The 26,984-nt window shown below is 39.0% G+C and overlaps 1 protein-coding gene across 5 annotated transcripts in view; it reads left to right on the top strand.

The window, feature by feature from the left end:
• ABCB1 (ATP binding cassette subfamily B member 1) overlaps positions 1-26,984 on the top strand; it is a 98,956-nt gene that overhangs the window by 63,995 nt on the left and 7,977 nt on the right. For 3 of the 5 annotated variants that reach the window (XM_009453497.5, XM_063814645.1, XM_063814646.1), the window contains 6 exons: positions 2,301-2,384; positions 7,345-7,548; positions 17,952-18,052; positions 19,364-19,504; positions 22,160-22,316; positions 23,399-23,596. In XM_009453497.5, coding sequence (XP_009451772.3) covers positions 2,301-2,384; positions 7,345-7,548; positions 17,952-18,052; positions 19,364-19,504; positions 22,160-22,316; positions 23,399-23,596 — 885 coding nt within the window. Of the gene's footprint in view, positions 1-2,300; positions 2,385-7,344; positions 7,549-14,250; positions 14,417-17,951; positions 18,053-18,458; positions 18,672-19,363; positions 19,505-22,159; positions 22,317-23,398; positions 23,597-26,984 lie in introns of those variants that run through there. The other 2 variants (XR_010158572.1, XM_063814647.1) reach the window with 2 other exon arrangements.

Genomic DNA, 26,984 nt, shown 5'->3' with positions numbered 1-26,984 from the left:
TCCTCACTGTCCATTTTCTTTTCTGAGGCTAGTCTGAAATACTAGTTCAAGCTGTAGTGTTACTGGCTGATAATGGGTTTAATGGAATGCTTCTCACATTTTGCAGCTTCAAAACCCTAACCATTGACACGTGTGAATGTTTTCCTGGGGAAATGGGGAAGGAAATTAGAGGAATGTAACTCAGAGCAGCCCGGTTCAAAGGGGAAAGTTCCTTTAACAATCATGAAAATTTTGTATGTGACCTAATAACTTTCCATTTTAAAAATCACTAATCACTTGCCATTGAGTAAAATGATGCTTTAGAAGTCTGCCCCAGATGTGCCAGGGGTACTCGAACCCTGGCTAAGAGGCATCAGTTTGGTGTGTTAGGCTTTCTAGAGGGCATTCACATTTTGCCAGCTGTCTCTGGTTCCTCAGTTCTTCCCCATTCCTCCCATCACCATTTAGAAAGAAAATGTATTTATGGGAATTGCTAGCTAGTGACTGACAGAGCCAGGACTGAATCTAAGTGAGAGAGCACAGTTTGATGGGAAACCCTGTCCTTGGACTGTCAGGTCGAACTGTATTTATAAGTCAGATTCCACTTAGGTCTACACTGACCTTGCTCCAGGGCCAAATTTCCCATTACCCAACCAGCCTCCAGGCCAACTGCTATGTCCATTATACTTTGGCAGCTGAGCTGATGGTTTGTGGAATGTCTCCTCCATAAATTGTTAAGTAGGGCAAGCATTTATAAAGTGCCTTCTGCTTACAAGGTCTAGTACTTAGTATTGTAAGGCATTCAAACCTGAATGGTCCCTGTGTTCAAGGAAGTTACATTCCTGTGTGGAGACACTTTTAACCACTTAAGAATATTGAAAAGCAAGTTGATACATACTATAATAAATTATAGCACTATTTTTTCTTAAATATTTTTGGGAAAAATGATAGATACTTTTTTAATGTAAATAACCAGTTTAGATAACTTCTTAGGGACCACAGTTATTTGTAAAACACATAAATTCATACTTCAAATTCACAATCATGTTAGTATCTGTGTATTTAAAAATATAAATGGTTTTACAAAGAAAATCTTATTTTATGTTGAATGTTATATTTTAATCTGGATTACTTTTGCTGATTTGTTTTTGACTCAAATCATTTATACTGCCCTGAGCTACATTTATCTAACTGCTTATTCAACCTCTCTATTGGATGTCTAATAAGAGTTTCACTGTTTAACATTTCCAAAATGGAGCTTTTGACTCTTCCCCTCCCCACCAGCCTTATTCCTTACCCACTCTTCCCCCATATCAGTAAGCGACAGCTCCGTTCTACTAGTTGTTTGGGCTAAAAACCTTGAAGCCATCTTTGACTCTTCTCTTTCTGTTAACATTGCAAAAGCTTCCTAACTGATCTCCCTACCTCCATTTTTATCCCAATCCTGTAGGTTCACCTAAAAACAGCCACAGTCATTTTTCTAAAATAGAAATCAAATCATATCCCACTGCCCAAACCTGCTGAAGGCTGCCTGTAGCTCTCAGGGTAAAGTCTGGAATCTTGACAGTCGCCTGTAAGACCATACACTATGTGGCCCCCACTCTCTCTCAAATCTCATCTCCTATAACCGCCTTTTTCCAACACACCGTCTACTCCATAAACAGTGGCTCACTGCCCAAGAATAGGGGAGGGGAGGATCAGAGGAGCCAAATCAGAACACAAATCTGTCCAGAGGAAAGGGGCGGCTTTTACAAATTCACACAAAGGTTCTTTTTAGGCTGCTGGCAGCCTTTAAGGCTTTCTTGCTGGTGTATGAACAGATTAGGTATGCCTTTGCCTCAGGGTCTTTGCACATGCTGTTTCTGCTTTCCCTGAGGTATTCTCATCCTTTCCTTCATTCAGGCCTCTGTTCAGATGTCCCCTTAGAAAGGCCTTCTGTTTCCCCTCCCCAGTCTCTAAAATAGCACCTCCCCTCACTTTTCTGTTCTTCTTACCCTGCTCAATTTTTCTTTTATTTGTACCTTCCATCTCTAGAATCTAAACTTCATGAAAGCAGCTACTTTGTCTTTTTTGTTCGTACAGGTCCAACACTTAGAAATCATGCGTAGGAGAAAGTAGGCACTCAGAAATTTTTCTGACAAATGAAATGATCTATTTATGTGTTTTTATATTAAGTTTCTTTCTTGTGTATTGAATGTCACATCCTGAGTACTAAATGCAGGGGGTATAAGTATAAACAAAACTGACCCCATCGCTGCCCTCTTGGAGCTGAGAGTCTCATAAACAGCTTTAAGGTAATAAAATCATTTTCTGTGCCACAGGATGTGAGTTGGTTTGATGACCCTAAAAACACCACTGGAGCATTGACTACGAGGCTCGCCAATGATGCTGCTCAAGTTAAAGGGGTACGTGCCTCCTTTCTACTGGTGTTTGTCTTAATTGGCCCTTTTGGACCCCAGCATGAAACTAATTTTCTCCTTACGGGTGTTAGTTATCATCATTAAGAAAATGTTGAATAAATATCTAACCTACGAATATATCACATGCTTTTTGTAGCAACATGTTAACTATTTAAACATTATATACTGTAGAGCATATAGATAACTTATAAACCATTTGCTATTGCTGTTATTCATGCTATTAACAAGATGCATATAGAATAGTTATTTAGAAAAGAGAGTATAAAGTGCTCAATCAACATAAAACAGTAATTGCTACTGAAGAAAGGATGTATTTAATTGCTGTAAGAAAGTTTAGAGTCACTATGGTTACAGAAGGGAGGGAAGACAATCCTCTAAAATATAGGTTGAAGGAAATGAAAAGCACATTAAAAAATTAAGGCAAGAATAGAATAACTTCAGTCTTTATCTTTAATAACTTTAAACTTTAATAATTTTAATAACTTAAATTTTGCTACTGTATGAATCTCTTGATATAACTAGATACTATTGAACCAGCAGGTTTTGATTTTTGGCTGAAGTGACAATTTCTTCTACAACTGTTTATGGCAAAAGTCCACAAAATGATGTAGAATTTGAAAAAATTCATGTAATCTCTGGTGTGTCTTTTCCCTTCTTGAACCTTATCCATCTTTATCTTTAAATCTTTTCTGTAAGATAGTACTATACTAACATTTCTTCTATCTAATATATGGGGCTTCTTTAAGAATAAATTAAGCTATAAATGAGGAAACACATAGAGTTATAACGTTGAAATATAAACCTTAGGAGTCCCTCTTTTTCTATTGTTTGGAATAGTTTCAGAAGGCATAGTACCAGCTCCTCTTTGTAATTGTTGTTTTAATACAAACTTCTTTGCCTAAAGCAAACAAAACAATAAAAATCAAGGTTTAGATCAAGTTGTATAGAATGTAATTATAGGTGCACGCCTGTAATCCCAGCTACTCGGGAGGCTGAGGTACGAGAATTACTTGAACTCAGGAGGTGGAGGTTGCAGAGCTGAGATTGCACCACTGCACTCCAGCCTGGGTGACAAAGCAAGACTATGTCTCAAAAAAAAAAAAATGCAAAGAAGACAGAGTGGCTGGAATAAAGTGAGTGAAAAGAAGAGTCATAAGTGTGTTAAGGTCAGCATTATATCCAGAAGTAGATGGAAAACCACTGTAGGGTTTTGAACACAGAAGTGACATGATCTGAAATTTTGAAAGGATCACTATAGAAACTGTGTGAATAGGCCGAAGGGGGCAAGCATAGAAGGAGTCTGTTGCAGTAATCCAGGAGGAGATGATAGTGTTTTAGACTAATTTGGTTATACAAAAGGCTATAAGATATAATTAATTCTGGATATATTTTAGATGTACAGCCAACAATGTGTTGGTTGGATTAGATGATGGATATGAGAGAAAGGGTATTTAAAGATGACTCCAAATTCTTTTACCTGCACAGTGGAAAAAAAAATGGAGTTGATTTTTTTTTTTTTTTTTTTAAAGAGACAGGGTCTCTCTTTGTAGCCCAGGCCAGACTGCAGTGGCATGATTACAGCTCACTATAACCTAGAACTCATGGGCTCAAGCAATCCTCCCTTCTCAGCCTTCCTGGTAGCTGGGACCACAGGTGTGCACCACCATGTCGAGCTAATTTTTAAATTTTTTGTAGAGGCAGGTTCTCCCTATGCTGCCCAGTCTGGTCTTGAACTCCTGGGCTCAAGTGATCCTCCCTGCCTCAGCCTCCCAAAGTGTTGAGATTACAGGTGTGAGCTGCCATGCCCAGCTGGAGTTGATCTTTATGAAATTCAGAAGCCTGTTGGAGAAGCAGGCTTGGGGGAGAATGGAGAGTTCTGTATGAGACATGGTAAGTTTGTGACGTCTGTATTAGACATCCATATGTAGATGTCAAGAAGGCTGAAGTTTGCACTGCTAACTTTAGTAAACTTTTTTTATAATTGGTTTACTAAATAAGTTTTACTATGCTTCTCCATTCATTTTGGTCCTCACAACTCTATAGACTCCTACTCTGTAGGAGGAATATACATGAGACAGTGAGCATTAGTCTTTGGAATAAAGGAACAGTAACCAGTGCAATGTGACATTGCACAATATGACACAGACCCTGTGGTATGGGCTCATGTGCTTTGATGGACAAATATCCCGCATCACATTTGACGTGGAAGACACAATTCTGGAGGCAACTCAGTCTTTTGCAGCAGAACCCAGAGCAGATGTATTCAGGGCATTCTGTATTGCAGTTTTTCTTCCTGCCTCTTAAATTCCTCTGGTGTTATGACCTGCCTTAGGCCACAGTGAGTTCCTATATTTGTAAAATTGGTGGTCACTTTTTCCCTCCATAGTGCTGTTTGTGAGGCCCTTTGCCATATTCACTGTCTCTAATTGCCTGCTGGGGTCAACCTTCTGCTTTTCACTTGTTTCCTCAAAGACACCTCGAACTTGGCCCTGCCAAGATGGCTGCACTCACCTTATATGAGCCACTCAAGCAAAACTGTTTTCCAGAACTTAAAACAGTGGCTAAAAAGGAAAGACCAGGGAAGAGGAAATGAGCAGGTTGGCAAACATTGTCAACCTAGGAAAGCCCAATGTAGCTGTTATCACAGATTGACTGAGAGAGGACTGTTGGATCTACTTTACACCACTAGCTGACCTGTTTTTGGCTGACAGGTTTTAGTTCCTCCCCTCAACCCTAGTCTTTACAATGAAAATTTTCTGGCTACTAATCTGTGCTCTTCCATTCATCTTAGTCCCCATATTTCTATAGACTCCTACTCTGTAGAAATAGATGTAGGACAGTGAGTGTTAATCTTCAGAATAAAGGAATAGTAATCAGTGTAATGTCTGAAGTGCTAAATCAAATGAAGCCGAGGGGTTAAATCTCCTTGCAGTTTAAGGTCTTAGACTTCTTAGTTACTCTTTTTGGTACATTAAAGAATTTGCCATCTTTGATCCATCTTATTTATTTCTGTGGCCCTTCACTACTATCCAAAGCTGCACATTTATATGTCTGAAAGGTTAAATAGCTAGGTAATTCCTCTGCCATGAACTCACACCTAGAAGTGATTCTAGGTGATATTCTAAGAGCTTCTCTCACAAGCCCATAAGTCAGTAGCTGCAGTGGGAAATGAGCTCTGAGTAGAACTTGTAGATACTGAGAACAGGAGCAACTTATATCATCCCTGTGCCACAGCCATTCTCCAGCTTGCATCCTTTGACCTTCAAACTAAAGATGTGAAATGCAGAGAGCTGGCTTTGAAAACCATTCCAGTCTGATTTATCCCAAATTTGGCAAATCATCCCTTTAATATAAGCTCAATGATTGCATCAACAAAATATACAGGTGTTCTATTATTTATGATACCTCTTTCAGCCCTGGTGCAGCTCCATGGTATGGAATTTAATGTATTTAAAGGCTACTGATAGTTATAGCACTCTTTTCCTAAGTACTAGTCTGGTGTTTATATCAGACAGGTGTTAAATGATTTTGTAGGGATTAATGTAGGGAATTATAAAGGATTCTATTGTTGCTAGAAAGGAGTCCCGATGCAGACCTTGAAAGAGGGTTCTTGGATCTTGTACAAGAAAGAATTCAAGGAGAATCCACAGAGTAAAGTGAAAGCAAGTTTATTAAGAAAGTGAAAAAATAAAGAATGGCTACTTCATAGGCAGAACAGCAGCATGGGATGCTCAGCTGCTTATACTTATTGTTACTTCTTGATTACATGCTAAACAAGGGGTGGATTATTCATGAGTTTCCCAGGAAAAGGGGTGGGCTCTTCTCAGAACTGAGGGTTCCTCCCATTTTTAGACCATATAGGGTAACGTTGCCATGGCATTTGTAAATTGTCATGGCGCTGGTGTGTCTTTGAGCATGCTAATACATTATAATTAGCGTATAATGAGCAGTGAGAACAACCAGAGGTCACTTTTGTCACCATCTTGATTTTGGTAGGATTTGGCTGGCTTCTTTACCACAGCTTGTTTTATCAGCAAGGTCTTAGCGACCTGTATCTTGTGCTGACCTCCTGTCACATCCTGTGACTTAGAATGCCTAACCTCCTGGGAATGTAGCCCAGTAGATCTCAGCCTTATTTTACCCAGCCCCTTTTCAGAAAAAGCAGATCTGGGGCCAGGGCAGGCATTTGGAATGGCTTGAGGGCACAGAATATTTCCAGGGTAGAGGAGATGTGCTGGACTAAATTATAGAGTGATGGACTAAACTGACTTTGTAGCTTGACTTTTGGTTTCAGAGTTGGAAATCTGGTTTACAGTTGGACATTATACAGTGGTGGATTAAATTCACTTTGCAGTTTGACTTCTGGCTTTAGAGCTGGAACTCAGTGCACACTAGTGAAAGTCATGCTTCAGACTCCCTCTGGAATTCAAGGGGAAGATAATAATGCGTGCTTACTATCTTAAATTAAATTCCATAATTTTCAGCTCTGTATTTTTTCCAAATTAAACATTATATCTCAAACAGACCCAGATGTATTTGAATATTATTAATGACAAACATTAGGCTTAAATTACAAATAATAATATACCTAACGTTGGAAATTTCCATCATTCCTAGTTTGTCAGACTCCTTTATCTTGCTAATTTGCAGATATTGCTTTAGTAATGTTGCCGTGATTAATGAAGGTTTTCTTGGTATTAAAAGATCCAAAGAGATAGGAATATATAATTGAACTCTAGATTGTTGATATTCTACTTTCAGCATTCTGAAGTCATGGAAATTCTTACTGTAGAAACTCAATAAACTTACAAGTAGACCTTTACTTTTTAGTTCATTACTGAGAAAATAATGAATATAGTCTCATGAAGGTGAGTTTTCAGAAAATAGAAGCATGAGTTGTGAAGATAATATTTTTAAAATTTCTCTAATTTGTTTTGTTTTGCAGGCTATAGGTTCCAGGCTTGCTGTAATTACCCAGAATATAGCAAATCTTGGGACAGGAATAATTATATCCTTCATCTATGGTTGGCAACTAACACTGTTACTCTTAGCAATTGTACCCATCATTGCAATAGCAGGAGTTGTTGAAATGAAAATGTTGTCTGGACAAGCACTGAAAGATAAGAAAGAACTAGAAGGTGCTGGGAAGGTGAGTCAAACTAAATATGATTGATTAATTAAGTAGAGTAAAGTATTCTAATCAGTGTTATTTTGTTACTCCCTACTGCTTACTATGCTCTAAGAATGTGTTTATAACCATTCCTCAAAGCAATCTTTTTCATGCTTATTCAGTAAATTAGAAACTTACAGAAAGTAGCAAAGCCAGTTCTTGGACTCAAAAACTGATAATTAACTTTAACAGACTTTTTCAGTTTTCAGGCCATTGTCTTCACACTGTTCTTCCTTCCTCCCCACTTTCCTCCTTCCCTTAGTTATTTTCTTCTTTCTTTTCTCTCACTTTCACTCTCTCTCCACTCCTTCCTTCCTTCTTTCCTTCCTTCCTTCTTTCCTTCTTTTCTTTCCTTTTTTCCTTCCTTCCCTTCTTCCTTCTTTTCTTTCCTTTCTTTCTTTCTTTCTTTCTTTCTTTCTTTCTTTCTTTCTTGCTTGCTTGCTTGCTTGCTTTCTTGCTTTCTTTCTTTTCTTTCAAGCTTAAATCCATTCCTTTATTGAGGAAAGTAAGCCCATTTTATTTGTACATGTGAGGGGGGAGATTAAATATGGAAAAATGCTAGGGGTATTTATTATATCTGTTTTAAATTACTACCACTCTTTCTTTTTTTTTTTTTGTCATGCTCCTCCCTTCATCCTATTTCTGTTTATCTTTACCCGTTTTTTACTTCTTTTTTTTCCCCTGCATACTTGTCTATTTTTTCCCATTATTTAACAAATGCTTATGTGGCATTTACTGTGTTTCCTGGCAAATGTCTTATTCCTTATAGCAACCATATGGGGTCTATTATCTCATTTTTCTAGTGGGGCTGAGGCACAGGCAGGTCATGGCTCTGGACTTTAGAGCTGATAGGTCTTGGAGCTGGGATTCAAACTCAGACAGTTGTGCTCCAAAGTTGTTTCTCTTTCTGTTATAAAACAAAGAGTTCCTCTGATGGCAGAATGCAGTCTGATATCACATGATCTGTATCATAGTGGAAATGAGAGGTCAGAGCAGGGCTGACTGCCGTAACTAACATTTAGGACAGGGATATATGTGTGATGAACATTCTGAGATTCCCAGGAGTTAGGGCAGGGACTCACACAGATCGGAGTGGCTCTGGTTGTCAGTAGGCCCAGCTACCTCACCAAGTGAATGATGAAGAAGGCCCCAGATGTTGGTCATTGCCACTAATGCTTTGTCCTTTACCACTCTGCTATCTCTTCAGACTCTTTATCCCATTTTTGGGGGGTTCCCTCTGGAAAATCTTTTGGGCCAGCTGTAGTACCTCCCCAGCCAGTGTCTGTAGGGGACAAACCTCATGCGAGGCATCCTATCAGGCTCCCGGAGGCCTATTTCTGGAGGTACATCAGGATGGTGCTGACCCACAGGGGTCTATTGTGGTCTGGCTCAAGTAACGTTGGCCCCTGCCAGGGAATACATTCTGTGCCAATGACTTCCTTTAATATTGTACTTTGGGGGTCTCCCCCATGGTGTTGACTCTTCCCCTGAGAAGATGGAAAAATCTAGGACAAAATATAAAAAAAGGAGAAAGCATTCTAGTTAACAGTGTCATTATTTAATGAGGTATTTGAAATGTCCCAGAAGGGAGTCTTAGATTGCTTTTAGGAAGAAGATGATACAATCTGATCCTAAGCTAATTCATGCAAACCACAGGTTAGCACCTTTGTAGTGACACATGAGATTTAAGACTCTTGGAGTTCTGTCAGAGGGGCCAAAGGAAGGGGAGCAGATGGAAATGAATTATGTGTGGATATGGCAGATTTTCTGAGCAAAGGTCAGGGATGTGATACATTTTCTAATTCAGGGGTGGCTCATGAGAGGGACAGAAGTAGGTAGGGAAAGTAGTGGATCTTCACCAACCAGTCCACATAATATTGAAAATCAACTTCCACCTGATCACAATTCTCAAGCTGCTATTTAGTCCTTCTTATATAACAAGTATCCTTCTAACAGCTCTAAATACTTGATCTAATTTAATGCTGTCAATAACCCTGTTGAATTATCCCTGTTGGATAGATAATGAAACCCAAGATTCAGAGAGATCAAGTAACTTGCTCACAGTCACACAGCAACAGCCTCCTAACCAATCTCCCTGCTTCAACTTCTTCCATTCTTGTCCAACTATAGTCTACATTCTTACAGAAGTCATTCTGACCTCTCATAAATAAAAATCTAATAATGCCAACCCTTACTTAAAACTCCCAAATGGCTTCTGATCACACTTGGAACAAAATCTAATCTTTTATCATGGATTATCAAACTCTGTATGATCTAACTCCTGATGACCTTTATGGCCTTATCTGGCATCACAGTCTCTTATGCCTGTGTGCCCTGGCCCAGTGGGCATTCTTGCAATTCCTGGAATGTTTTAAGCTGATTGCCTCTGATCTTCTCTTGGCTGACTTTACGTTATTCATATCCCAAAATTATTACCTCTTCAGAGAGGCCATTCCTGACACCTGAATTAATTCATGATACTTCGCAGCCCTTGATGTTTCTTTCCTATTTCTTTGTTTATTGGTTAATGGTGTACCATTTGTTTATTGATTAATGGTGTATGTGACATTAGAGCCCACACTTATTCTGACTGCATGATGTCAAAACCTGCTCATAACCTCTACCCTGCCTGTGATCTGTGCTCTGCAGTTTTTCAGCACATTATTGTGGACTAGTGAGCATCTTTATAAAATACAGGTGACCCTTGAACAGCACGGGTTTGAACTGAGTGGGTCCACTTATATGTAGGTTTTTTTCAATAAATGTATTGGAAAATTTTTTGAAGATTTGCAACAATTTGAAAAAACTCACAAGCCATGTAGCCTAGAAATATCAAAAAATTAAGAAAAAGTTAAGTATGTTATAAATGCATAAAATATATGTAGTTACTAGTCTTATTATTTACTACCATAAGATATACACAAACCTATTATAAAAAAAAGTTAAAAGTGATCAAATTTTATGCACACAAACACTTATAGACCATATAAGTCACCATTCACAGTCAAGACACATGTCAACAACTGTAAAGATACAGTGTTACATGTTTTGGCTCTGTGTCCTCATCCAAATCTCACCTTGAATGGTAATAATCTTCACATGTTATGGGAGGGTCCCAGTGGGAGGTAAATGAATCCTGGGAGTGGGTTTTTCCCATGCTATTCTCATGATAGTGAATAAGTCTCATGAGATCTGATGATTTTATAAAGGGGAGTTCCCCTGCATATGCTGTCTTGCCTGCTGCCATGTGAGATGTCCCTCTGCTCTTCCTTCATCTTCCGCCATGATTGTGAGGCCTCCCCAGCTATGTGGAACTGTGAGTCCATTAAACCTCTTTCCTTTATAAATTACCCAATCTTGGGCATGTCTTTATTAGCAGCATGAGAACAGACTAATACATAGTGTTAAATCATAAAATAAAACCATAGTATGTACTGTACTACCCCAGTAATTTTGTAGCCACTTCCTGTTGCTACTGCAGTGAGTTCAAGTGTTGTATCTGCTTAAAATGCAGTGACACTAATAATCTCAGCAGGAGCAGTTCATCTCTCCAGTAAACTGCATACTGCAATAAAAAGTGATCTCTCATGATTCTTGCGTATTTTAAAAATCATGTTTAGTGCAATATCATAAACATTAAATAACACCAGGGAACCCATATCAAGTGACACTAGTGTTGCTGGAAGTGCTCCCAACAAGCAGAGAAAAGTCATGACATTACAGGAAAAAGTTGAACTGCTTGATACATACTATAGATGTGAGGTCTGCAGCTGCAGTTAGTTGCCTGCCATTTCAAGATAAATGAATCTAGCATAAGAACCATTGTAAAAGAAAACAAAACAAAACAAAAACAAAATTCATAAAAGCCATCACTGCAGCTACAACAGCAGGTGCAAAAACCTTGCACTTTTTGTACAATACATTTATCTCATATTGAAAATGCAGCTTTCACATGGGTGCAGGATTGCTGTAAGAAAGGCATACCTATAGACTCTAATATGATTAGAGGAAAAGCAAAGTCAATTCAAATTAAAAGTAAGATGAAGGATCAGAGCTGGATCATTTAATGCCAGCAAAGGATGGTTTGATAATTTTAGAAAGATATTTGGCTTTAAAAAAACGTCAAGATAGCAGGAGAAGCAGCTTCTGCCAGTCAAGAGGCAGCAGAAATGTTCCTAGATGCTATTAAAAAAAATCATTGAGAAGAAAGGATATCTGCCTGAAAAGGTTTTTAATGCAGTTGAAAGTACCCTATTTTAGAAAAAAAAATGCCACAAAGGACTTTTATTAATAAGGAAGAGAAGCAAGTCCAAGGATTTATGTCAGAAAGGAGTAGGCTAACTCTACTGTTTTGTATAAATGCAATCCGGTTTAGGATGAGTCCATATCTATAGATATGCTCTTATGTGTAAAGCTGCTCATCCCTGATCCTTGAAGGGAAAAGATAAGCCTCAGCTGCCAGTATTTTGGTTGTACAAGAAGGCGTGGACAATGAGAGCACTTTTTCCGGATTGGTTACATTGATGCTTTCTTTGTTCTTGAAGTCAGAAAGTACTTAGACAGCAACGGACTGCCTTTTAAAGTTCTTTTGATATTAGACAATGCTCCTGGCCACCCAGAACCCATGAGTTTAACATCAAAGGTATTGAAGTGGTCTGCTTGCCTCCTAAACATGTCTCTAATTCAGCCTTTAGATGAGGGGGTTATAAGAATCTTTTTTTTTTAAATAAATTTTTTGTAGACATGAGGTCTCACTGTGTTGCCTGGGCTGGTCTCGAACTCCTGAGCTTAAGCGATCCTCCTGCCTTAGTCTCCCAAAGTGCTAGGATTACAGGTGTGAGCCACTGTGCCTCGCCACTCATAAGGATTTTTAAGGCTCATCACAAAGCACATGGTACTCTACAGAAAGGATTGTTAATGCTATGGTAGAGAGCCACCAGAGAGAAGAACATCATGCAAGTCTGTAATCCTAAAATGATAAATTTCTGCTGGAGAAAACTGTGTCTAGATGTACATGATTTCACAGGATTTATGACAGAGCCAATCAAGGAAACCACAAAAAGAAATAGGAGATATGAAAAAAAAAAAAGGTGGTGGGTGAAGGCTTTCAAGGTATAGATTTTGGAGAACTTCAAGAGCAAATAAACATCACACCAGAGGAATTAACAGAAGATGACTAGATAAAGATGAGTGTTTCCAAACCACTGCCAAACAATGCGGAAGAAGATATAGGAGAAGCAGTGCCAGAAAACTAACTTTACACAATCTGGCAAAAGAGTTTCAGTTATTCAGGACTGCTTTTAACTTCTTTTATGACATGGACCCTTCTGTGATACAGGCACTGAAACTGAAGCAAACAGTGGAGGAAGGATTGGTACCATATTGAAACATTTTTAGAGAAATGAAAAAGGAAAAAGTCAGACAGAGACCACAATGCATGTCAGTCACACCAGGTGTGCCTGCCTTTCCCGCCTCCCCTTCCACTTCCTCTGCCTCTTCCCCTCTGCCACCCCTGAGACAGCAAGACCAATCCCTCTTCTTCCTCCTTTTCCTTAGCCTATTCAATATAAAGATGATGAAGATAAAGACCTTTAAATGATCCACTTCCGCTTAATGAATAGTAAATATATTTTCTCTTCCTTGTGATTTTCTTAATAACATTTTCTTCCCTCTAGCTCACTTTATTATAAAAATACAAATATATATTACATATAACATACAAAATACATGTTAATTGACTGTTTATGTTATTGGTAAGACTTCTGGTTGACAGCAGGCTATCAGTAGTTAAGTTTCTGGGGATTCAGAAGCTATATGTGAATTTTCAACTGCACGAGGGGTCAGTCTCCCTAACCCCCATGTTGTCCAAGGCTCCATTGTAGATGCTTTTTTACTTTTCAGAAATAAAAGCCGTAAACTTGTTTATTTGAGGGTAGGAAGAGTAATGTCAGGAGGCTGTTTTTTCTTTCTAGAAACATACATTTTTATTTCTTCAAAATTATTTAGTACACAACAGTTTCCGAGGGAAACTCGATGCTATTTGTTCTTGGATTAGAAATTCTCTCTCCTGATGGTGATTACTGAGTCTCCATTTAAAACTCTTGGAATAAACGAAGCTGTGAGGATGCGGGGTGCTAATTAAGCCTTTTCCTAATTGCTTCATTGTGCGTCAAGATGAAGACAGTCCTGAAGTTATTATACTGTTTTACTCACCACTTTTAGGTCTGTGACTCAAACTCCCACTTTTATTGGGCTATATACACACTAAAAAGCAATGACATTTACAAACCAATCTCAGACAAGACACTCCTGCCTTAGAAAATGGTGCACAGAAAATATTTCTTAAAACCATTACACTGAAATATACAGTAAAATCTGCTTTTCAGCAGACATTGTTATAGTCTGTTGAATTTTCTTACTAATCTAGAAAACCTGTTTGTTAGAATTCCGATAATTAGAAATATTTCTTTTTTTTTTTTGCTTGTGAAACTTCAGCTTTTATTTTATTTTATTTTTTTATTTTTATTATACTTTAAGTTTTAGGATACATGTGCACAACGTGCAGGTTAGTTACATATGTATACATGTGCCATGTTGGGGTTCTGTACCCACCAACTTGTCATTTAACATTAGGTATATCTCCTAATGCTATCCCTCCCCCCTCCCTCTACCCCACAACAGGCCCCAGTGTGTGATGTTCCGCTTCCTGTGTCCATGTGTTCTCATTGTTCAGTTCCCACCTATGAGTGAGAACATGCGGTGTTTGGTTTTTTGTCCTTGCGATAGTTTGCTGAGAATGATGGTTCTAATGTGTCTGACAAAAGGATTGTCTTTGGGAATTTGAAGGTGAATTTTTTCTCCTCACCTTTTGCTTTCTGCACTTTTACGATTTTCTAAAGTGACTATATATCATTTTTATAATGTGTAAAAGAAGTTTATACAATATTTTAAAATAAACCTGCCATTTTCCTAATTTTCTAAGTATCTTATGGTAAACATAATTCAACCTTCTTGGCCTGTCAGTGTAAGAATAATATTTAAAATTTTATTTTTAAATAAGTTTTTGTTTCTAAGAATGTTACTAATTTTTTTTTTACTTCTAATAGATTTTGATATTAGTCTTCAAAACTGACTTAATGTCTTATGAAATGCTTGCTGTTATGTTTGAAGTTAGGTAATTTATGTAAGATTCAGTGAAGAATAAGTGGAATTTCATGTTTATGATTTTAAGCTATAAAACACTCTAAATTAAATGTGTCTTTATTAGAATCTGTTCTGACCAGTGCAGAGGCCAGAGAGAGGAAGAACATCTTAAACAATAAAGAGTCATTTCTCTTGGTGACTTATAATTCTGGAAATTATTTCTCTTAAAATCATAGCATTAAAAGGGACTTTAGAGACCCTCTAGTCCATCGTCCTCATTTTGCAAATGAGGAAAATGAGACAGCATGTTGGTTCAAGGTGGTGCGGCTGATGTAGGCTGAAATCTCATCTTGTACACTGGTGTTCTTTGCTTTTTCCATATCCCTTTACTCAGACTCCAGAGGTGCTGAAGGATGTATGTTTCCTAATCAAATTGCCTTGTTGGAAGTAACATTTGATTACAACATAATTGAATGATGGAAACTTTCTTTTTAAGATGGAGTCTCACTCTGTTGCCCAGGCTAGAGTGCAGTGACGCCATCTTGACTCACTGCAATCTCTGTCTCGCCAGTTCAAGCGCTTCCTCTGCCTCCCAGTAGCGTGGGATTAAGGCATGTGCCACCATGCCCAGCTAATTTTTGTATTTTTAGTAGAGATGGGGTTTCACCATGTTGATGGTGGCTGGTCTCAAACTCCTTACTTCAAATGATCCACCTGCCTCCATCTCCCAAACTGCTGGGATTACAGGCATGAGTCACCATACCCAGCCCAAAACTTTCTGGAAAACAGATTGATAGTATGTGCCACATTCCTTAAAAAATTAAAAAATTTAATTCAAGCCAGGTGTAGTGCCATGTGCTTGTAGTCTTAGCTACTTGGCAGACTGAGGCAGGAGGATTGCTTACCCAGGTGTGTGAGGCTGCAGTGAGCTATGATGATCACACCAGTGAATTGCCACTGCACTGCAGCCTGGGCAACAGAGCAAGACCCCGTTTCTAAAAAAAAAAGTTAGTTTTCTTTGACTTATTAATTTCACCTTAAGAAATTTTCCTAATAAACCAATTCAATATGGACAAATGTTTAGGTACAAAGATGTTTATCTCACCACTATTTTTAATAAAAAAGGAATTGAAAACCTGGCTCAACAATAAAGGAATACTTAATTGGTTATGATATTAAAGGACTCATTACACATCTCATTATTAATGTGTATTTAATGAACTTGGAAAATGCTTTTGATATGGAGGTAAAAAATAATGATATAGAGCTAAATATAGAGTTTCATTCCAATCTTTTTAAATATATTTATGCACTTAGGAAAAAAACAATGTGGAAATGTGTAAAATATACTTTTTTTTTTTATAAAAAGGACACATTTATTCAGCATCATGATTAGACTATTACATTTAACAATCAACAGCATGGGTGCCAAAAAAAATCTACATTAAAACCCTTTGTTGTAATGCTTTACACTTTCCACAGAACAGAAACTAAAAGAATCTGTTATACAATTAGTCACAAATATAGTCCTCGAGTTTTTTACCCATACACGTGAGTATTTGTCTAAAACATGTCTTCTTGTAGCAGTTAGGCCCTGCCACCACTGTGCTTGTCTGAGTTCACAAATCTGTTGTAAACTGTAGCTTCCCTGTCACTTCTCTGGCTCTTATCTCCCGCTAAGCTTTGTTTCCTGGCAGTAATTTAAAATCTTCTGCCACTGCTGTAGCTACTGCTGCTACTGGAACTGCCATAGCCACCTTGGTTTCATGGTTTGGCAAAGTACTGGCCTGTACCAGCATAGGGGCCAGAGCTTCTGCCTCCAAAGTTTCCTCCCTTCATGGGTCCAAAATGTAAAACTAATTGTTGTAATTGCCAAAATCATTACACCACCTCCAAAATTGCTTCCATCATTACCAAATCCATTATAGCCATCCCCACTGCCACTATATCCACCACCACCACAGCTGCCACCAAAGCCACCATGACCACTGAAGTTTCCTCCATGACCAAAGTTGTCATTCCCACCGAAACTACCTCCACGACCACCACCAAAGTTCCCAGAGCTGCTTTGCCTCTTTGGCTGGATGAAGCACTCACCATCTCTTGCTTTGACAGGGCTTTCCTAACTTCACAAGTGTGGCCATTCACAGTATGGGTATTTCTCAGTGACAGTCTTACCCATGGAGTCATGGTCGTCAAAAGTTACTAAAGCAAAGCCCCTTTTCTTATCACTGCCTTGGTCAGTCATGATTTCAATCACTTCAATTTTTCCATGCTATTCAAAATAATCTCCTAGGTGATGTTCTTCAGTGTCTTTAATGCCACCAACAAATATCTTTTTCGCAGTTGGGTGGGCATCTGGTCTTTGAGAATCTTCTCTTGAGACAGCTCTCTTTGGTTCCACAACTCTTCCATCCACCTTGTATGGCCTGCATTCATGGCTGCATCCACCTCCTCCACAGTGGCATATGTGACAAACCCAAAGTCCCTTGAGCGCTTGGTATTTGGATCTCTCATTACCACGCAATCCATGAGCATTCCCCATTGCTCAAAATGGCTCCTCAGGCTCTCATTGGTCAACCAATGTAGAGCTCAACCTCCAATGAAGAATTTCCTCAGCTGTTTGGGCTCATTAGGAGACTCTGACTTAGACATGACGGCAGGGGAAAGAGAGACTTTAAGGATGCTTCCTTGGTGGCGTCCACGGGCAGAAAGGGGTAAGCCTCCACAGGCAGAGAGGAGTAAGCCTTCGAATGTATCTAAAATTTACTTTTTATTGCCTGCATTCTTTCACTATTTTCCAAACATTCTTCAATTGTCACAAATGGCAATGATAAAGAGAAAAATATAAACATCACATTTTAAAAATAAGTGTAAAATAACTGTGAACTTAAAATGTGATCATCATAGAAGAAAGAGCACTGCAATAGAAGTACTGTGAGTTCTCTGGTTAATTTTGCGAAGCCACGTAAAGCTGTGTGGCTTTAAGCAATGCCTTAATCCATTTAAGTCTTAGCTTCTATTTCTGCAAAGGAGAAGTTTAAATTAGTCAATCTTCCTTCCAGATCCATAACTCAGTTTGATAAATTACTTAGTATCTTTTTCTACAGAGAAAATGCTCATACATAATAATAAATATGTAATCATAAAATTATTTTCATTAGTCTGTTTTATAGAATTCAAATTAATCACCACTATTTACTCTTGTGCCTCTTGGTGATCGGTGCTGTCTGTTACAGATCGCTTCTGAAGCAATAGAAAACTTCCGAACCGTTGTTTCTTTGACTCAGGAGCAGAAGTTTGAACATATGTATGCTCAGAGTTTGCAGGTACCATACAGGTAATAACCGCTGAAGAGTGGGAGGAGAGTGTGAATAATTTTTCAATCATCATATTTGTTTTCAGAGGGATTACTTTGGCTAGAAGGTAGGGAGCAAGTGGAGAAAGTGCTCGAAGGTAACCCATTGAGAAACAGTTGTAATTATGCAAGAGAGAAAGTACAAGACCCTGAACTAAGGCAGGGACATCTCTGAGGTAGAACCTGTAAGAATGGGTCACTGATGAGAAGGGAGGGAGACATGATGCTGAGAATGACTATCTGATGTCCAGATAGGATATGACCCTATAATTTGCTCTAGTTGAAAATGAGTTATTTATGGAACCTGAAATTTGAGGTACCTGTGGGACACAGAGAGGATGGTGCTTCCTGGATTTACCTGTCTTTCTGCTTTTTACCCCTTCTCCAGTGCAGACCTTCTTCCTTTAACACAGTCATCCCAGTGAAGGCTCTAATAAGTGGTGTGAACATAAGCAAGCCCAAGCTTTCTGAGTCTGTTTCTTATAATAAAAGGAGAGAGCTGGACCTTATTGATGGATTTTTAAGCTTTTATTTTAAAAAAATGATGGCAGAGCCTTTTTGTCTAAAAAAAAATTATTTGAAATCTTCATATGTGATGAAGGTAAAAGCAGAGTTGATCTGGTAGCAGGAGGGGTTGGAAGCCCAGGGCTGCCCACTTGCTAACCTGCCCCCACCCACACCTCCATATCACTGAGCTGGATCCATATCATGATTCTAGAATGTCAACCCCCTTTTAAAGCCTTCTCTAAGACCCCTGAAGAATTTAGTGCTTCTCCTTTCTTCCTATAACAGATTATTCATAAGGCACCTCTAATGCATAAATAGTAATTCAACTCAAGTCAGGTCTCCTAAGTCAAGAACATGCCTGTTTCCTCTATGTCAACCCATCATGGCCCCTTCACCTTGTAGGTGTTGGGTAACTGTGTGCGGAATGAATATTTACGTAGAGTACTTCCATACTATGTGTCCAAAAGTGGGGAGAAAGGGAGATAACTTTTACTTATCGATCCCTAACCGGCTCTTTACAGTCATTGGATTATTTTCTCTTTACATCAACACTTTGAGGTGTAGTTAATTCTACATTAAAGATAAAAACACTGAGTCTCAGAGGTTAGGCAGTTTCCCAAATTTGCACAACTGTTAAGTGTAAAGTGAGGACCAAACTTAGTTCTTTGGAAACGAAACTCATTTTTGTCGGTCATGCCTCTGTGCCCTACTGCCAACCTATCAAAAGTTACATTTTAAGGACTGAGAAATGAAAGTGGAATGAGTTTTCAAATGTCTTCTTTTCAGAAACTCTTTGAGGAAAGCACACATCTTTGGAATTACATTTTCCTTCACCCAGGCAATGATGTATTTTTCCTATGCTGGATGTTTCCGGTTTGGAGCCTACTTGGTGGCACATAAACTCATGAGCTTTGAGGATGTTCTGTTGTAAGTATTGGGCTATTATTTAGTTAAACTCTAAAAATAAAGCTGGGATGAACATGCTTCATGTCTAGATAGGAAACCCTACTGTGAAGCCTCATGAAGAGATTCTGGTGATTCCTAAATCGGCATTTTTGCCTCCGAGTCTTCATGTGCCACCATTGAAGCACCCCCTTTCATTTGGAGGAGCAGTAACTTCTTTCCTCATTGCTGGCTCACACATAGCTGACCTTTCCAAATCTGTGACTGAGTGGAGTGATTCCATTCGGAGATTTTGAGAAGGCCTTGGCATTTGGGAAGAAGCCTAGCCCTGAGCAAGGAGTCTGACTGGCTCCTTTTAAAGGACTTTCTTACAGAGCAAGTAAAATACAGATGTGTTGTACTAAGTTCTGCAAGCCTTTGGCAATTCCAGGATAGGTTTACTTTCCCTTGATAAGAGAGGAGTTGGAAGGTAAGGCCAAATGAATTCAGAAATGACAAAGGAAAAGTTATATTGGGATTTTTCTGCTACATTGTTCTGAATGTAGATAATTGTACCTCGGTCAGAGGAAGATAAGCCTGAAGCAATTATACTACAAAAGTACCCAAATATGCAATTTGGCGGTCAAAAGTATGTGTAATCTTTCTGAGCTTCTAGATTTGGAGGTGGGTAAGATTCTGCCTCTTGATAGCATAACGTAATTAGTAGCGATATAATTTTATATTTAAACCAGAATCATATAAGCCTGGCAGTATAATGTGTTAGTATAGTATTTCTGTCCTTTTTAAACATTGAGTTGTCCATGCATTACAGTTTGCTCAGGATGACCCCCAAAAAGACATCTAAATTTCCATTAAAGATGTACATTGGACAAATGATATGCAGGTGCTATTTGTGATTATGGCCTAGAGATCAAAACCAAGTATCACTGGCATTGGGGCTTTGATTAGATAATTATTTGATATATTGCTTTACTCCAAAAAATTGAATTGATGAAAGTTGCTGACATTGGGGCATTTAGGTTTGCAAAATCAACCTTCCAAGTTAAGGAAAAGGAAGACCTGTCTGAAGAACAGTGCATTAGAAAAAGGTCCCATAGGTTTAAATGATCACAAGTCCAAGATTAACTATCGGTGTTTTATTTAGTGCTAGTTAAACAAACAAACAAACAAAAACTAATGACACAATATGCTACACAAACATAGGCATAGAGTCCAGAGGAAAGAAAGCGATGAATTCCCTGTATTCTGGGAGGGTTCCCAAGTATTATGTCTGTTCCAGGCTTGTGTTTAAAAAAAGCATATTAATAAATGTGTCCAGAGAAGGGCAGTGAAAGGAGTTATCAAAGAAGCAAAGGAGTTTTTAGCAATATTTCAAGACTTGTAGGCCTGTCTTATGTAAAAGGAAGTAAATTTTTTCTTCAGTTTGAAAAAGAACTGTTTAACAATAGACAATCAAACATGCTACTTCCTAAAACAGAGGATGGAAGCCAATTTAGGGGAGGTGTCCAGGCACGAACATGGAGAGCTGGTCTTGATACCTGTAAGGTCCTTCCCAACTTTAAGTTGCTGTGATTCCCATGTCATAGATAAGAACGTCAGTGCATCTTAAGAGCAACATGATATCTGGCTCTGTAAGAAACTTTCTTTTTGTTGCACAATTCATAGGTTTTTAAGAATCTGATGTAATTCCAACATCACTGACTGTATCCGTTGTTGATTACCACAATAATGCTGTGTAACAATCAGCCACTAAACCTCAGAGACATACATATTTTTGCCCACAAACCTGTGGGTTAGCTGTGAAGTTCTACTGATCTGGATTAGGCATAGTGGATCTCAGCTGGACTTACTCATGTGTCTGTAGTGGATTGTGTCTGTAGCTGGTTGGTTGGGATTCAGACAGCTCTCCTCCATGTGTGCCTCATCCTCCAGCAGGCTATCCTGGGTTTGAGACAGTGGCAGAATTCTGAGAGAGAGAGAGAGAAAGAGAGAGAGAACACATGCATGCATGCTCACAAAGCATATAAGGCCCCCTGAGTCATAGGCTTGGAACTGGCAAAAGTGATTTCTACCATATCCTGTTGGCCAAAGCAAGTCACAAGGCCATCCCAGATTCAAAGAGTGCTGCAAAGGTCACAGTGCAAGAAGATGAGGATACAGAGAGAGGTATACAGAGGGAAAAAAATGGGCCATTTTGCAATCAATCTATCACATTGACATGAACTTATAAGGAAATGTGTTTGTTTTATTTTTAACATCTGTTTTATAACTATTAGAGGCAAAGCTCTCTGGTTATAGAAGTGTCAACTTTTGGCCAGGCATGGTGGCTCACACCTATAATCCCGGCACTTTTGGAGGCTGAAGCAGGAGGTTCACTTCAGCCCGGTAGTTCGAGACCAGCCTGGGCAATATAGGGAGACCCCCATCTCTACAAAAAATAAAAAATTAGCTGGTGTGGTCATGCACAGTTGTAGTCCCAGCTACTACAGAGGCTGAGGTGGGAAGATCGCTTAAGCCCTGGAGATCATATCTTTAGTGAGCTCTGATTGCACTACTGCACTCCAGCCTGGGCAACACAGGAAGACCCCACCTCAAAAAAAAAAAAAAAAAAAAGGAGTGTCAGCTTTCTAGCATTGTGATGGTAATGCTGTGCACATGTTTTGTGTTTGTGCTTTCCAGAGTATTTTCAGCTGTTGTCTTTGGTGCCATGGCCGTGGGGCAAGTCAGTTCATTTGCTCCTGACTATGCCAAAGCCAAAATATCAGCAGCCCACATCATCATGATCATTGAAAAAACCCCTTTGATTGACAGCTACAGCACGGAAGGCCTAACGCCGGTGAGTTTGATGTTTCAACTGTTTGATCTACTCCTGACTCCTGAATGAAAGTATTTTAAGTGGAAACTTAATAAAATTTGTACTTTCAAATATGCTGATGATAAAATAAAACTTCCTAGATCATAGATTCCTTTCAATAACTGCTAATAATATACATCAACATTCAGTACTTTTACATAGCAAAGGTTATAGGGAAATAGGAATACTGCTCACTTTATAAGCAAAATCTATTAATCAGATTTTTTAAAAACAATTTTTTTTAGAGACAGAGTCTTACTCTGTCATCCAGGCTGGAGTGCAGCAGTATGATCATAGCTCACTGCAGCCTTGATCTTCTGGGCTCAAGCGATCCTCCTGCCTCAGCCTCCCAAGTAACTGGGACTACAAGCGCGTGCCATCATGCCCAGCTAATTTTTTAATTATTTGTAGAGACAGGGTCTCGTTATGTTGCCCAGGCTGGTTATCAGATTTTATTGTATGTAAGTTACTGTATTCCTGAGGAACAGATTTGAGTTATTGTAGCTGTATTGCATATTCATATTGTCTTAACAACACATGCTATGAAAGCTTTTACTCTTTTAGATCTCATTTATTAAATTCTAGCAGTCTGAGGTCAAGCACAGTGGCTCATGCCTGTAATCCCAGCACTTTGGGAGGCCAAGGTGGGTGGATCACTTGAGGTCAGGAGTTCGAGACCAGCTTGGCCAATATGGTGAAACTCCATCTCAAATAAAAATTTAAAAAAAAGATTAGCTGGGTGTGGTGGCACACGCCTGTAATCCCAGCTACTTGGGAGGCTGAGGTACGATAATTGCTTGAACCTGGGGGGTGGAGGTTGCAGTGAGCTGAGATCATGCCACTGCACTCCAGCCTGGGTGACAGAGTGAGACTCTGTCTCAAAAAAATAAAAAATAAATAAATAATAAAATTAAAATAAAATAAATAAATTCTAGCAGTTTGAAGTGAAGCCAATTGTAACACAAATTAATTATCTTCTGACACCTGGTAATCGAGAGAGTTAGCTATACACTTTATTTTCAGTATTGCAGCATTCAAATTTACTGTTATTCTTCTCATTGCAGAACACATTGGAAGGAAATGTCACATTTGGTGAAGTTGTATTCAACTATCCCACCCGACCGGACATCCCAGTGCTTCAGGGACTGAGCCTGGAAGTGAAGAAGGGCCAGACGCTGGCTCTGGTGGGCAGCAGTGGCTGTGGGAAGAGCACAGTGGTCCAGCTCCTGGAGCGGTTCTACGACCCCTTGGCAGGGAAAGTGGTGAGCACACTTTCACATTTAGCTCAGTTCAGGTTTTCATCATCCAAATGTCTGAATGTATTTAATTCTCAACTATAAGCCATGTTTTTTCAAACCTTTAAACAACAGTCCCACTTGGATAAAGTCTGACAGCCTAAATATGGTCTCCAAGTGGTGTCATCTGTCCCAGCCAACTTCTCCAGGCTCCCCTCAACACTACCCCTCTACCCTCCTTTGCAAGCACCCTTTGTACCACCTGTCTCCCTTGCTGTACTTAGGTTTCAGCTGACTTGAGAAGAACCAACAAAAATGGAAGTAGCCAGAAAGATACAGGACAGGTGCTAGGAGTGAGATGAAAGCCAAGGATGGAGACTGTTTCAAAGATGGTGGTCAGCAATGACAGATGGTATAGAGAGATTGGGTAAGGAGGAGACTGAGAAGACATGATAGAATCTAGCAATGAATGGGCTATTTCTGACATTTTAAAATATTCTTAGTGAAGTAGTGATGGTAGGAAACAGTTAAGGGTGGCTGAAGTATGGTTAGGGGAAGAAATGGAGATGTAAGTGAGCATAGATTATCAAGAAGATGGAAAGTAAAAGAAAGGCAAATAAGGACAGCACTTGAGTGGGGAGGCAGAGTCCAGGGAAAATGTTTAGGGGTTGAACTCTTGAGCATTTTTATGACTGGGGATGAGACAAAATCATTGATGGAGAGAGGGCATTGAAACATCATCTGAGGAAAAAAAAGTAGAATCAACAAATTTGGGAAATGTAAAAAGAACATGGAAGTGTGCCCTTTTGTCTTAGTTGCTGGGGATGAGGGAGGTGTCTGGCAGGGAGTAGTGAGTTTAAACAACTATGATGGGGGATAGGAAAGAAGACAAACTAGGAAGGAATAGAATTAAGAGCAAGACATTTTCATTATGTAGGCACGTAATTAGTTGTACTGAGAAGTGATATTTAAAATTCTTAACAATGGGAACAGCATGGACACTGACCAATCAGAATGGATGCCTGCTAGTACAAGTCAGATGGATGCCCACCCGCTGTGTATGGACGCTAGTAGCATTTAATGACTCAAATGAAAAGAGAGTTTTCAATCTTTAGTCTAGGACTCTTTTTACTTCCTCACAGCGGTCACTCTTACTCATAAATGTTTGTTATTGTATTCAAAGACAGTTATGCCTTTATTCAGTTTACTCTTAAATCATTACAAGCTTGTTCCCTACTTTTACTCTCTTGCTTTATATTTTCTGTGAACTCTGATTGTGTCCTTCAATTTTTGTGGTGAGCTTAAAAACAGGACTCTAAATAAAGACGTCGCTGACAGCCAAAGCAATTAGAGGAGGAAATGTTAGCTCTCAGACACTGATTATGGCCCTCAACAGACAGTTATTAAGTGGTGTGTTAAAGATCATGCTATAATGAATTGTAGGGCATGATATCTGCCCTCAAATACTTTAACTGAGCAGATGGGGCATATACTTTTGTGAGTTAAAGGAGATAGGCCTAGAGCTAGTTCTTAAGAGATAAGGATTTGCATATGGGTGAACAGTAGGGATGACATTCAATGTAAGAGAAAATACAAGCTGCAATCAGTGATTTGTTCCCAATGCAGCAAATAGGACACTTTGGCTGAAATGGGAGTTTAGTTTGAGTAGTGGTTCTCAAACTTCTCTGATGAGAACTCATGTAGGAAAGATTTAAAAATGTCACCATCCACTAATGTACTCATAGTCACTTTCCAGTGGGAAAAACACTTGGTGATAACAAAATGTTGGAGTTGAAAACAACAATACAATACAGCACAATAATGATACAATAAGGAATAATTAATGATTATTCTGCAAGTATATAAACACAAGCAGAACATAATAAAACATGGACAGCATCAGTTACAGTTCAGAGTAGGAAACAGAAACTGCCCTAGGTATTTCAAGTAGATAAGTATTTAATAAAGGGAATTACATGCTTACAAAATCTTTGGAAGGGCTGGAAGAGTGAAAGAAAGGAGGCTATTTGCTCCCAGACTTCCAAATCACAGCACTGCAGCTGTGATTCTGTAACCAAGAAGCTGCAGAAAATTATGCCGATATCACAGCTGTTCCAAATTTAAAGACACGAGACTAGAATCTGGCTGTTGCAGAAATTCTTGTCTGCCAAAGATGAGTTAAGCCGTTAGCTTACCACAGCTGCTGAAGGAGAGCTGGTGTCTACCTCCCAGATTTTACATTGTGCATCTCCCTGGTAGACCCTGACTTACTTCCAGAACCAAGGGAAACTGGGAAATAGTTTTTAGCCTTCTAGTCCCTTGATGTATAAAAGGTCAGACACAGAAGTATATGAAAATGAATGCTGAGTGCATAGGACAGTAAGCATCCCAAGACATTATTGATAATGCACTGAAAACAAAGTGTCCTCATTTATTGCAGGAATATCCATTATCTTCTCCTGTGCATTTGCACTAGGGCTTGGAAATACTGCCAGATGGTGCACTGCAGCCAGACTTCTCAGCAGAAAGTGTCCACAATAAACTCTAGTAAATGTACAAAGTTTTGTTTATGGACATCAATGAGTAGCCCTGAATAACTCAGTGGATTACTACTAATTAGTTTTTATTGCCATGTAAAAATGAGTCTGTGGATTTGAGCATAAGAATTAAAGAAAGGATTGGACCCTAAGGACCCCCTGAAGTCATGAAATTCTCGTGACCATCAGTAGACCTTGAATCCCATGTTGAAAAACATTGACCTGAAGTGGTGGTTCTAAAGCTTCGGTGAATATTAGAATGGCCTCAAGAGCTAGTAAAAAACACAGCCGGCCTGGATTATTCAAGTAGGCTAGGGTTTGGCCTTTTATTTTTATAATATTCCGAGGTGATTCTGATGCCAACCATCATTCGAGAGCCACTGAACTGGTAAATTTGAAGAAAGATTTAGGTTAAATTGTGGAGAGTCTTGAATAATTAAGCTATGAAATTGTGAAGACGGGAGGATCCTCCAAGTTTTGAGGGACCTGAAGGTTATACAATTGTAGGGATTCAACTTAAAGTAAAAAAAAAAAATTTTTTTGAATGCTAAATTAGATACAAAAGTGGATATTTACTTCAAATGAAAAAAAAATCATAACCAAATACTGGAAGCTTAAAGATTTTGGTCCCTTTTCATTTTTAGGCAATTTATCATCAATACTTACAGGGAAGAGCTTCCTGACTACAGCCTTGCCTCCCTCCCACCCAGAAAACTGTTCGACTTCCCAGAATTTACATGTAATTGAGGGCTCTTGAAGCTTAACCTTCATCAGCGTCACTGTTAAATCACCCCTGCTTTGAGGCTTCCCCTTACCTTTCCTTTCTCCCCTTTCCAGTCTCTCCCATATACAGCAGTCAGAACCCCCTTTGGGATACA

Source organism: Pan troglodytes, chromosome 6, assembly GCF_028858775.2.
Source record: "Pan troglodytes isolate AG18354 chromosome 6, NHGRI_mPanTro3-v2.0_pri, whole genome shotgun sequence".
NCBI lineage: Eukaryota > Metazoa > Chordata > Mammalia > Primates > Hominidae > Pan > Pan troglodytes.
Note: the sequence above shows the minus strand (reverse complement) of the source record. Positions and strands in the feature narration are given on the sequence as shown.